At 37.1% G+C, this 14,124-nt stretch overlaps 1 protein-coding gene across 6 annotated transcripts in view; it reads right to left on the bottom strand.

Moving 5' to 3' along the window:
• Positions 1–14,124, bottom strand: part of EPB41L5 (erythrocyte membrane protein band 4.1 like 5) — a 145,030-nt gene that overhangs the window by 111,626 nt on the left and 19,280 nt on the right. For all 6 annotated transcript variants that reach the window (XM_047722604.1, XM_047722606.1, XM_047722607.1 and 3 more), the window contains exon 3: positions 8,231–8,335. In XM_047722604.1, the coding sequence (XP_047578560.1) occupies positions 8,231–8,335 (105 nt within the window). The remainder of the gene's footprint in view (positions 1–8,230; positions 8,336–14,124) is intronic.

Genomic DNA, 14,124 nt, shown 5'->3' with positions numbered 1-14,124 from the left:
AAGAATTGAAAAAATTCATGGAAACAAATGATAATGAAAACACAATGGTTCAGAATCTGTGGGACACAACAAAGGCAGTCCTGAGAGGAAAATATATAGCGGTACAAGCCTTTCTCAAGAAACAAGAAAGGTCTCAGGTACACAACCTAACCTTACACCTAAAGGAGCTGGAGAAAGAACAAGAAAGAAACCCTAAACCCAGCAGGACAAGAGAAATCAGAGCAGAAATCAATGAAATAGAAACCAAAAAAACAATAGAACAAATGAACGAAACTAGGAGCTGGTTCTTTGAAAGAATTAATAAGATTGATAAACCCCTGGCCTGACTTATCAAAAAGAAAAGAGAAAGGACCCAAATAAATAAAATCATGAATGAAAGAGGAGAGATCACAACTAACACCAAAGAAATACAGACAATTATAAGAATATACTATGAGCAACTCTACGCCAACAAATTTGACAATCTGGAAGAAATGGATGCATTCCTAGAGACATATAAACTATCACAACTGAACCAGGAAGAAATAGAAAGCCTGAACAGACCCATAACCAGTAAGGAGATTGAAACAGTCATCAAAAATCTCCAAACAAACAAAAGCCCAGGGCCAGACGGCTTCCCAGAGGAATTCTACCAAACATTTAAAGAAGAACTAATTCCTATTCTCCTGAAACTGTTCCAAAAAATAGAAATGGAAGGAAAACTTCCTAACTCATTTTATGAGGCCAGCATCACCTTGATCCCAAAACCAGACAAGGATCCCATCAAAAAAGAGAACTACAGACCAATATCCTTGATGAACACAGATGCGAAAATTCTCGCCAAAATACTAGCCAATAGGATTCAACAGTACATTAAAAGGATTATTCACCACGACCAAGTGGGATTTATTCCAGGGCTGCAAGGTTGGTTTAACATCCGCAAATCAATCAATGTGATACAACACATTAATAAAAGAAAGAACAAGAACCAAATGATACTCTCCATAGATGCTGAAAAAGCATTTGACAAAGTACAGCATCCCTTCCTGATCAAAACTCTTCAAAGTGTAGGGATAGAGAGCACATACCTCATTATTATCAAAGCCATCTATGAAAAACCCACCACAAATAGCATTCTCAATGGAGAAAAACTGAAAGCTTTTCCGCTAAGGTCAGGAACACGGCAGGGATGTCTGTTATCACCACTACTATTCAACATAGTACTAGAAGTCCTAGCCTCAGCAATCAGACAACAAAAGGAAATTAAAGGCATCCAAATCGGCAAAGAAGAAGTCAAACTATCACTCTTCGCAGATGATATGATACTACATGTGGAAAACCCAAAAGACTCCACTCCAAAACTGCTAGAACTTGTACAGGAATTCAGTAAGTGACAGGATATAAAATCAATGCACAGAAATCAGTTGCATTTCTCTACACCAACAAGACAGAAGAAAGAGAAATTAAGGAGTCCATCCCATTTACAATTGCACCCAAAACTATAAGATACCTAGGAATAAACCTAACCAAAGAGACTAAGAATCTATACTCAGAAAACTATAAAGTACTCATGAAAGAAATTGAGGAAGACACAAAGAAATGGAAAAATGTTCCATGCTCCTGGATTGGAAGAATAAATATTGTGAAAATGTCTATGCTACCTAAAGCAATCTACACATTTAATGCAATTCCTATCAAAGTACCATCCATTTTTTTCAAAGAAATGGAACAAATAATCCTAAAATTTATATGGAACCAGCAAAGACCTCAAATAGCCAAAGGAATATTGAAAAAGAAAGCCAAAATTGGTGGCATCACAATTCCGGACTTCAAGCTCTATTACAAAGCTGTCATCATCAAGACAGCATGGTACTGGCACAAAAACAGACACATAGATCAATGGAACAGAATATAGAGCCCAGAAATAGACCCTCAACTCTATGGTCAACTAATCTTTGACAAAGCAGGAAAGAATGTCCAATGGAAAAAAGACAGCCTCTTCAACAAATGGTGTTGGGAAAATTGGACAGCCACATGCAGAAAAATGAAATTGGATCATTTCCTTACACCACACACGAAAATAGACTCAAAATGGATGAAGGATCTCAATGTGAGAAAGGAATCCATCAAAATCCTTGAGGAGAACACACGCAGCAACCTCTTCGACCTCAGCTGCAGCAACATCTTCCTAGGAATATCGCCAAAGGCAAGGGAAGCAAGGGCAAAAATGAACTATTGGGATTTTATCAAGATCTAAAGCTTTTGCACAGCAAAGGAAACAGTGAACAAAACCAAAAGACAACTGACAGAATGGGAGAAGATATTTGCAAACAACATATCAGATAAAGGGCTAGTGTCCAAAATCTATAAAGAACTTAGGAAAGTCAACACCCAAAGAACAAATAATCCAATCAAGAAATGGGCTGAAGACATGAACAGACATTTCTGCAAAGAAGACATCCAGATGGCCAACAGACATATGAAAAAGTGCTCCATATCTCTCGGCATCAGGGAAATACAAATCAAAACCACAATGAGATCTCACCTCACACCAGTCAGAATGGCTAAAATTAACAAGTCAGGAAATGACAGATGCTGGCGAGGATGCGGAGAAAGGGAAACCCTCCTACACTGTTGGTGGGAATGCAAGCTGGTGCAACCACTCTGGAAAACAGCATGGAGGTTCCTCAAAATGTTGAAAATAGAGCTACCCTATGACCCAGCAATTGCCCTACCAGGTATTTACCTTAAAGATACAAGCGTAGTGATCCAAAGGGGCACGTGCACCCGAATGTTTATAGCAGCAATGTGTACAATAGCCAAACTATGGAAAAAACCTAGATGTCCATCAACAGACGAATGGATAAAGAAGATGTGGTATATATACACAATGGAATACTATGCAGCCATCAAAAGAAATGAAATCTTGCCATTTGCGACGACGTGGGTGGAACTAGAGGGTATCATGCTTAGCGAAATAAGTCAATCGGAGAAAGACAACTACCATATGATCTCCCTGATATGAGGGTGAAGAGATGCAACATGGGGGGTTAAGGGGGTAGGAGAAGAGTAAATGAAACCAGATGGGATTGGGAGGGAGACAAACCATAAGTGACTCAATCTCACAAAACGAACTGAGCGTTGCTGGGGGGAGGGGTTTTGGGAGGGGGGATGGGATTATGGACATTGGGGAGGGTATGTGCTATGGTGAGTGCTGTGAAGTGTGTAAACCTGGCAATTCACAGACCTGTACCCCTGGGGATAAAAATATATTATATGTTTTTAAAAAATAGAAAATTTAATTAAAAGAAAAAAAAAGTGATCCAGTTTCATTATTTTGCATGTAGCTGTCCAATCTTCCCAACACCATTTGTTGAAGAGGCTGATTTCCCCATTGTATATTCTTGCTGCTTTTGCCAAAGACCATGTAATTGTGGGCTTGTTTCTGAGCTTTTTATCCCGTTCCATTGACCTATGTGTTTATTTTTGCGCCAGTGCCATGCTGTGTTGATTACTGTAGCTTTGTAGTGTAACTTGAAATCTGGGATTGTGGTACCTCCAGCTCTTTCGTTTTCAAGACTGTTTTAGCTATTTGGGGTCTTTTGTGGTTCCGTACAAATTTCAGGATTATTTGTTCTAGCTCTGTAAAAGATGCTATTGATATTTTGATAGAGATTGCATTAAATCTACAGATTACTTTGGGTAGTACGGACATTTTAACAGAATTTGTTCTCCCAATTCATAAGCATGGAATAATCTATTTCTTTGTGTTTTTCAAATTCTATCATCAATGTTTTACAGTTTTATGTTTTATAGTTACAGGTCTTTCGCTCCCTTGGTTAAGTTTATTCCCAGGTATTGGTACAACTGTACCTGAGATTGCTTTCTTAATTTCTCCTGCTACTGCTTCATTATTAGTGTATAGAAATGCACTAACAGTTTTCTGGTGGAGTCTTTATGGCTTTCTATATATAATATCATGCATCTGCAAATAGTTGGAAGTTTTACTTCTTCCTTACTCACCTGGATGTCTTTGGGGCACCTGAGTGGCTCAGTCGGTTAAGTATAGGACTTTGGCTCAGGTCATGATCTCAAAGTCGTGGGACTGAGCCCCGAATCAGGTTCCCTGCTCAGTGGGGAGCCTGCTTCTCCCTCTCCCTCCTGTTCGTGCTTTCTCTTTTGCTCTTTCTATCTCAAATAAATAAATAAATCTTTAAAAAACAAACAAGCAAAAAAAAAAAAAAACCCCACCAATTTGAATGCCTTTTAATCCTTTTTCTTACCTGATTGCTAGGACTTCCAGTACTATGGTGAATAATAGTGTTGAGAGTGAACATCCTTGTCTTGTTCCTGATTTTGGAGAAAAGCTCTCAGTTTGTCAACATTGAGTATGAGGTTAGCTGTCAGTTTTTCACACATGGCCTTTATATGTTGAGGTATGTTCCTTCTAAATCTACCTTGTTGAGGGCTTTTATCATGAATGGATGTAGTACTTTGTCAGACGTTTTTTCTGCATCTACTGAAATGATCAAATGGTTTTTATCCTTTTACTTACTGATATGAATCACACTGACTGATATGCCAATACTGAACTACCTTTGCATCCCAGGAATAAATTCCAAGTGATTGTGGTGAATGATGTTGGATTTGGTTTGCTAACACTTTGTTGAGGATTTCTGCATCTCTGTTCATCAGAGATGTTGGCCCATAGTTCTCTTTTTATGTAGTGTCTTAATCTGGTTTTGCTCATTTTTTTACCCTGCCTCAACATTCTTTGGATTCTACCCTTACACTAAATAAGACAAACAGACACTAAAATCATAGGGCTAACTTAGTTTACACAGATGACCCTAGCCAAAAACTTCACTTGATCGAGTTTACTATCTTCACCAATAAACTGACCTGTTTGCAAAGTATCAATTTTGTTTTATTCTGGGGTTAAATCTGGCCACATGACAAATACCTGGTCTTTTCTATGCTTACTGATGTCATAAAATTGTAGAATTGTGTGAGTCAGCACTTTAAGAACATGTGAAGTTGGTTTTTTTGTGTTTTTTTTTTTTGAAGATTTCATTTATTTATTTGACAGACAGAGATCACAAGCAGGCAGAGAGGCAGGCAAAGAGAGAGGAAGGGAAGCAGACTCCCCACTGAGCAGAGAGCCCGATGTGGCTCGATCCCAGGACTCTGGGATCATCACCTGAGCCGAAGGCAGAGCCTTTAACCCACTGAGTCACCCAGGAGCCCCAAGAACATGTAAAATTTTATCTAGAGGTCATTTTGAATAGCTTTCATCTACCAGCTGTTGTTTTTCCAATTCAACGCACATAGTGTATTTCAGTAACAGCAAAAACATAAAGTAAATCTTACTAAAATTTAATCTTAATGCCTAGATTTCTGGGTTTGGAAAGGATAAGTTACAACTAAAATGAGTAGGGATTAAAAGTTCTAGGGCGCCTGGCTGGCTCAGTTAGAGGAGCATGTGGTTGCATTCTTGATCTCAGGGTCATGAGTTCAAGACCCATGTGGGGTGTAGAAATAGTTAAAGAAATAAAACCTTAAAAAAAGAAGAGTTCTAATACTGGCTTTACTAAAAACTTATTATGACCAAAAGTAAGGCACTATATGTGTATCAAATGAGGGAGAAAGAATTAATGGATCTAGTAATTCAGTAATTACTGATATTAACAAAGAGTAAATAATACAACTTACCAAAAGCTGCATGTCTATTTCTTTCCCCCAATTACAATAGCTCCCCAACCCCCCGCCACCACCACTTATCTGTGGAAGATACATTCCAAGACCCCTGGTGGATGCCTGAAACCACAGATAGTACCAAACCCAATATATACTATATTTTTTCCTATATATACTTTTAGAGTTTAATGTATAAATTAGGTACAGTAAGATATTAATAACAATAACTAGTAATAAAATAGAACAATTATAACTATATACCATAATAAAATTTTGTGAATGTGGTCTCTCTCTCTCTGACAGTATCTTATTGTACTGTATTCACCCTTCTTCTCATGATGCCATGAGATGATAAAACACCTACATGATGAGATGAAGTGAGGTGAATGGTGTAGGCACTGTGATGTAGCTTTAGGCTACCAATGACCTTCTGTCAGAAGGAAGATCATCTGCTTCCAGACTGGGGTTGAACATGGGTAACTGAAACCATGGAAAGTGAAACCATGGATAGAGACTACTGTATTTATGTACCCTAAGGAAAGAAGGTACCTGAAACTTAATGCTGGCATATTTCTACCTCTTTTCCTTCACAACCCCTCAAAAAAAAGGGAAGTTTTGAATTATTTATCCCTAACATCATTTATTTTTTCACTGATTGCAAGACTGTAATTCCATTATTTGTAAGATGACTGATGAATTATATTAAACTCAACAGTCAACCAAGCCTTTAGATCAAAATAGTGCACCAGAATTTAATTTGATAAATGTTTTATATGTCCACTACATGCTGGGCAACAGAGGTAAGTAAGACTCATCCCCTGCCCTCAATGGATTTAGTCCAACTGGAGAGAAATAACATTAAAATGAAAAATAAAAGAAAGACCTCCTCTACAAACTCCATCCAGAGATGAGAACTCTGAAACTATGGGAAATAGCTTTGCAAATATTTTCATGCATATACGTGTACATATAGCCACTTTTTTTTTTTTTTAAAGATTTACTTATTTATTTGACAGAGAAACAGCAAGAGAGAGAATATAAGCAGGCAGAGTGGGAGAGGGAGAAGCAGGCCTCCCCAGGGAGCCCAATGTGTGGCTCGATCCCAGAACCCTGGGATCATGACCTGAGCCGAAGGCAGACGCCTAAGGACTAAGCCACCCAGGCGCCCCTCTTTTTTTTTAAATAAAAATACTCAAATATACTGTTCTGTAACCCTTTTTTTCCTACATTGTTCTATGTCAATTAGTACACTTTAAAAATCACCATTTTTAATGAGCTGCAGAGTATTCCATTGTATGGGTGTGCCAAAATGTAACCAGTACTCTTGTTACAAAATGTTCATGCTTAATTTCTTTTAACTCAGGAAGGGGTACTAAGGGTATGGAAATCAGAGAAAAAAAAAATTGTAGCTAGCATTATTAACAGCAGTAAATTTAGCCAAGATGTTCTATAAAGCCAACAAAGGAGTTCATCTCCAAAAGGTGTGAGTTTTTAATATTATCTTACAGAGGTATTCTAGTTTATTTATTAATCACACCAAATGAATGTATGAATGAATGCTCCACTCCAAAAAGAACTTGAGATTTCTTATATATTGTTCCTGTGAGTCCTAGATACTACAATTGTGTCACTAAACACATACACATACATATACACTCCTCCATCACAGACTTCCAGAACACAGAGCTTGGTGTCTTAATACCCTTATCTCTACTCCTGCCCCACCCCCTCCCTGCTACTGTGAATGTCCTATTCCAGGCCTTAATATTACTTTTATCCCCGGGATCTGCAATGACTCTTTCTGACTTCAATCTCTGCCCATTCCAAATAATCTTATACAGTTTTTCTATAGAATACTTCCTGAAGCAAAATATGACCTCCTTGCTCAAAAAAAAAAAAAAACCCTAATCCCAATTATTAGAGAATATTGCCCATCTATTATTTAATACTCTTGGTATTCAGTTTGGATGATAAGGCCACTAAACCACCTTCTAATCTTATCATCTAGTACTTTGTCTCAAACACTCTCCAGTCAAATCCTAGTATAACAGATCTCTGAAAAGCTTCCAACTTCCTACCTATCATATACACATTCCTCTCATGTGAAAAGCACATGGTCAAAGAACATTTATACAATCAAAGATCGGGAAGGGATTTTAAAGATAACCTAACTTACTCACCTTAATTTGCAAATTAGTAACTTCTATCACTTACGCAAGAACCCACAAATCTCCTATTTTAGCTCCCTTTCCATTCGCAGTGGTTCTCAAACTTTAGTATGCCCAACAACCAACCCAGTGGTTATTAAAAAGACAGATTTCTGGGGCTCGGCTGGAAAGATCATGCTCTAATGATATGGGCTAGGGCCAGGACTCATATTTTTTTAACAAACACTTCAGGTTATTTTGAAATGGTCAAAACTTCAGACCATAATAAGAAAATCAGAAGAAAAAGAGAATGCAGTAAGAATATACAGCCTTGTAGCACTTAGCATGTCATCTGAAATTTTCCATTTTTGCTCCCACAATGGAACTTCCAAAAAACAGCTACTCACTGCTACTTGTGCAGAATCCATAAATCTCAGTCCAAAATAGTCACTTTCAATAAGGTCCAAATGGTACATTATCTGATCAAAGAGCTCTTGTCCTTTGGCTTTTTTCTGAAATGGTAAGAAAATAAATTAATCAACAAACGACTCACAAGATCAACAAGCCTGAACTGGAGATAGTTTTAGTTATACAAGGTTTCAGGGCTCTAGGTGGCTCAGTCAGTTGGGCATCCGACTCTTGATTTCAGCTTAGGTCACGATCTCAGGGTCCTGAGATCAAGCCCCACACTGGACTCCACACTCAATGGGAAGTCTACTTGAGATTCTCTCTCTGCCCCTCCCCTGGCTTGTGCACATGCTTCTTTCTCTCTCTCTTTCTCTCAAAAAAACAAATCTTTACAAAATCTATTTTTAAAAAAATTACTTCGAATACCAAAAATACTGCCATATATCAGGTAGCATGTAAGATACTATAATTTCCAAGTAAACTACTTAAGTCCAAAAGAGAATTTGTGATGTATATGCACTTTTGCAGAAAGTGTTACTTCCTATCAACCAACAAACATCACCTTGTACTAAACACTGTAAGGAGAAACTCTTATTTTGTCTTGCCAATTTTTAAGAGTCCCTAATTCAAAGATGCTTTATAATGTGATTGGAAAGAGAAACACAAGAAAACTTAGAACACTGAAGTATGAATCATGTGGAACTAACTACATACTTGCCAACAGATTTAGAGACAAGATAGTCACAGAGATTAGAATCATCAGTGAAAACTTGGAGATCAGCCTTAAATGGAAAACCATATAAGGTAGAAAAGAGCAGATAAAAAATGGAAGGTGGGAGGAATTATGGGACAATGAAAAAATACAGACATCAATGGAGAATATACCAAGTGGGGAGGGAGGGTCAGCAATAAGCAAAGAAACTTGTTTGGAAAAAGCAGTTCTCAAGAGTGTGGTCTCAGGACCCAAAGGTTTCCCCAAATACTTTCAAAGATCCATAAGGTCCCTAGGATTCTCCTCATGTAGAAACTCAATTAAAACAATATATTGCAACAGAATAAATGCAGAAGCAGAAAAGAGGACCTAAGTATGTTCTCTTAGACCAGACATTAAAGAGATACACAAAAATGCATAAGACAATGCTACTCTTCTCACTAAATTCTTTGTTTAGTAAAATAGCTGTTTTTCACAAAAATACTTGTATGTTAAAAAAAAAAATACTTGTATGTTACTAGGGCACCTGGATGGCTCAGTGGGTTAAGTGTCTAACTTTGATTCAGGTCATGATCTCAGAGTCCTGGGACCCAGCCCTGCATCAAGCTCCCCACTGACTGGGGAGTCAGCTTTTCCCTCTCTCTGCCCTCCCCCCACCTGATGCTCTTGCACGCACCTCCCTACTTTCTGTCAAATAAAATAAATAAAATCTTTAAAAAAAACACTTGTATGTTACTTATAACACAAGGGGTAGATTACTACTTAAAATTAACCAACAGATAAATTTCCTTAATTTTTCAGTTTTAATTTCTAGTAAGGTAATTATCAGTAATTTACTAATAATTTTATGCCTATTAACTTTAGATTTCCCTATGAGATTGTAAGTGAAAAGTCTGAGAGTAATGCCTGCTGGCTCTCAGGATACTTGCCCTACTTAGAAGTCTACAGTTTTAAACTAATTCTGGATATACAATTACTAATGAACTAAAGTTATTTGGATTCCAGTCCCTTGACCCTCTTTTCTCAAAAACAAACCAAAAAACTCATCTGCCTCATTTCTCTATTATAGGCTTGATAGAAACATTCTTAAGCAATCTGGGGGACAAACTGCGGTTTATTTTACGCTATGTAATCTCTACTGATTTAAAAATATGACTTACATTTATATATTGGAGTTGAAATAGAAGTTTTAATACAGATTAGAGTAAAAAACTTTACAAGTTTTCTCTAGAGAAATCAATTCTTAAAAGTAGTTTCAGAAGTGAATAGTGCTGTTTCAACTCCTTTTACCTCTCTAGTTTTTAGTTTATATCAGTTCAGTTTAAATAACTTTTCAGGGGGCACCTGGGTGGCTCAGTGGGTTAAGGCCTCTGCCTTTGGCTTAGGTCGTGGTCCCCGGGTCCTGGGATCGAGCCCCGCATCGGGCTCTCTGCTCAGCAGGGAGCTTGCTTCATCCTCTCTCTCTGCCTGCTTCTCTGCCTACTTGTGATCTCTGTCTGTCAAATAAATAAATAAAATATTTTTTATAAATAAATAAATAAATAAATAAATAACTTTTCAGGGCCCTACCAATTAATAATCCATATAAAGTATGTATTAGAGAGAAACTAATCTTACTGGCTAAGCAGTGTGTTATATTACACAGTGTATACTTGTGGTTTAGAATTTAAAAATTATGTAAGGTAATAGTATTATGAATGGTTTAACAATGTGTAATGACCAGAGAACATTAGGTGGAGAGAAGTGAGTTGGGGGAAATTAGAGGGGGTGACTGAGACAGACTGTGGACTCTGAGAAACAAACTGAGGGTTTTGGAGGGGAAAAGGGTGAGGGGTTCGGAGGGCCTGGTGGTGAGTATTATGAAGGGCATGTATGCATGGAGCAGTGGGTGTGGTGCATAAACAATGAATCTTGGAACACTGATAAAATAAAATAAAAAAAATTTTTAAATGTGGTATTTTAAGTGATACACCAATAAGTCAGAAAAAAAACTGTACTTTTAAATATGTTTTTTAAAGTGCCTTTTGAACATTTTTTAAGCAATGGATTTAAACAACCACATAAAATAAATTACCATGTTCAAAAAAAATAAGGTAACTATCAATAGATACAACCCACATAAGCAAAAGCATTATTGGGATCTCAATTTTCAATGATTTTCATACACATCCTATCCATGCCCCTTCTCCTATGTAACTTTAAATTATGATTTAGGGTATTTCTTGTAAAATATATATACATGCACATACACATACCAAACATACACAATTTTTTTACTAAATCATCAATCTCTGCCTTTTAATGGATCTTTATTTCAACTTCTATTTTTGCTTTTCCTGCACTTTTTACCACCTTTCTTTCTGATAAAGTGCTATCCATGTATCCCTTTACCAAGAGAAGAATTTTACCATGCCCTCATTCCCATGATCTCAGCCAATCCTCATGTTTATGAACATGCTTTCTCTTATTTCTTTTCTCTGGTTGTGGCTAATTTGTTTAAGACAACAATCTTTTAGTATTTTGAGCATTCTTTACACTCTTTAATGTATACACCACATAGATCTAATAGCATCTGCTAGATTTGTTTCTCTGCTCACTTGAGTTCTTCCTACAGAAATGTCCCCCATGTAGGACTTTGTATGAATAATCTTTAAAGCTCTTCTATGTTTGAGAATATTTTAATCATACTCTTACACTTGAATGACAACTGTCTCCTTATAAAATTCAAGGTTCAAAGTTATTTCCTTTCAATACTCTCTTCAATATTCCAAATGTATTACTCTTTTTCTTGCAGCTTATGCTGTTGTTGAAAGTATGGTGACAATCTGAATTCTGGTCCTTAATAATGTTATTAATTTTCTTGGTAAGCTTTAGGCTTCTCTATTTTTGACAGTCTTAGATTTCAGTATAATGTGATTAGGTGTGGTTTTTTTTTTCCTTAACTGTAACTTAGTATTTGGTATTCTATCGGGCTTTTATTTTTTTTTTTTAAAGATTTTATTTATTTATTTGACAGACAGAGATCACAAGTAGGCAGAGAGGCAGGCAGAGAGAGAGAGGGAAGCAGACTCCCGGCTGAGCAGAGAGCCCGATGCGGGGCTCGATCCCAGGACCCTGAGATCATGACCTGAGCCGAAGGCAGCGGCCCAACCCACTGAGCCACCCAGGCGCCCCTCTATCGGGCTTTTAAATCTGCAATCTTTCATCTCCCTTTAATTCTGAGAAAACAATCTATTTTCTCAAGTATTTTTCCTCTATTTTTCTCATTTTAAATTTCCTAAGTGCTGGCACTTCTACTTTCTTTTTTCTTAAACATATGTTCATTTAATATTCACATTTACTCTGACGATTATGGTTTATTTGTCCACTTAACAAATACTTAACATAGAAAAGGTTCAGAAAGTTCTAGTAATGAGAAAATTGCACAGCTAAAAAATGACAGTCTAGAATTTGAATTTTGCTGTCTCCCAAGCTCCAATTCCCTAAGGATTACACACCACAAAGAGATTTGACTTGGAATGTCACCTCTCAGATCAATTAGATACCCCCAACTTCTTATCAAAACCTTGTCTCTAAAGTTACTCTCAATGCCTAGGTTCTCCAACTACATGGAAACTTCTGGTACACTGACCCCACTTATTAACATTCATCAGCCTCCATTTCCCCTTCTTTTTTTTTTTTTTTAACATAATACAAAATATGCCATTTTAAGATATGCAACTCAATGCCATTAAATACATTCCCAGCGTGTACAACCATCACCATTTTGATTTCCAGAACTTTTCATCAAACCAACCAGAAACTTGGTACCCATAAAACAACCATTCCTCACACTCTTTCCCTTCAATCCCTAGTAACCTCTTTCCTACTTTCCGTGGCTTGTGAATTTGCCTATTCTATATATGTTACATAAGTAGAATCATACAATCTATGTCTTTTTTGTGACTGGCTTATTCATTTAGCATAATGTTTTCAAAGTTCATCCATGCTGTAGCAGGCTCCAAAATTTCATTCCTTTTTAAAACTCATAATATTTCATATAATACATATACCATGTAGTTCATCCATTCATCTGTTGATGAACATCTGAGTTGCTTCCACTTTTTGGCTATTGTGAATACTATTATGAATAATGATATACAAGTATCTGTTTCGAGTCCCTGCTTTCAATTCTTTGGATATATAAGAGTGGAATATGATAATTCTATGTTTAACTTTTGAGAAACCACCCAACTGTTTTCCATAGTAGCTGCACCATTTTGCAATCCCACCAGCAACACATAAGCTTCCAATTTCTCCACATCCTCCCCAACATTTGTTATTTTCTGGGGCTGTTTTGGTTTATTTTGCTTGATACAACCATCCTAGTAAGTGTGAAAGGGTATCTCATGTGATTTTGATTTGCATTTCCCTAATGCCAGTAATGTTGAGCATACTTTCATGTGCTTATTAAACATCTGCTTCTCTTTTTTTTTTTTTTTAAGATTTTTTTTGAAGATTTTATTCATTCATCATTTGAAGCCCCAATGTGGGGCCTGGTCCCAGGACCCAGAGCTCATGAGTTAAGCTGAAGACAGAAAATTAACCATCTGAGCCACCCAGGCACCCTCCACCCCTTTTCAAATAAAGATTTTATTTGTCAGAGAGAGAGAGAGAGAGAGAGCAAATGCACAGAAGGGGGAGTGGCAGGCAGAGGGAGAAAGCAGGCTCCCAACAGAGTAGGGAGCCTGAGTGGGGCTCAATCCCAGGACACCGAGATCATGACCTGAGCCAAAGGCAGACGCTTAACCAACTGAGCCACCCAGGTGTCCTGAGCATTTGCATATTTTCTTTGGAGAAGAATCTATTCAAGTCCTTCACACATTAAAAAGAAAAATTTTATTGAGGTATAGCTAACATATAATATTAGTTTCAGGTGTACACTATAGCGATTCAACAAGTATATAAAGTGCAAAATGCTCACCACAGTAAGTGTAGTTACCATCTGTCACCATACATAATTATTCCAATATTACTGACTATATTCTCTCTGTTGTACTTTTTATCACCCTAACTTATTTATTTCATAATAACAGCATAACAGCAAATTTGTACCTCTTACTCCCCTTTACCTATTTTGCTTCCCTGCTTACCCCATTATAAATTCAGTTTTCAGCTGTATCTAGACCATCACTTGCTACT

Source organism: Lutra lutra, chromosome 3 (genome assembly GCF_902655055.1).
Source record: "Lutra lutra chromosome 3, mLutLut1.2, whole genome shotgun sequence".
NCBI lineage: Eukaryota > Metazoa > Chordata > Mammalia > Carnivora > Mustelidae > Lutra > Lutra lutra.
The sequence above is the reverse complement of the archived record's forward strand: the minus strand, read 5'-3'. Positions and strand labels throughout refer to the sequence as shown.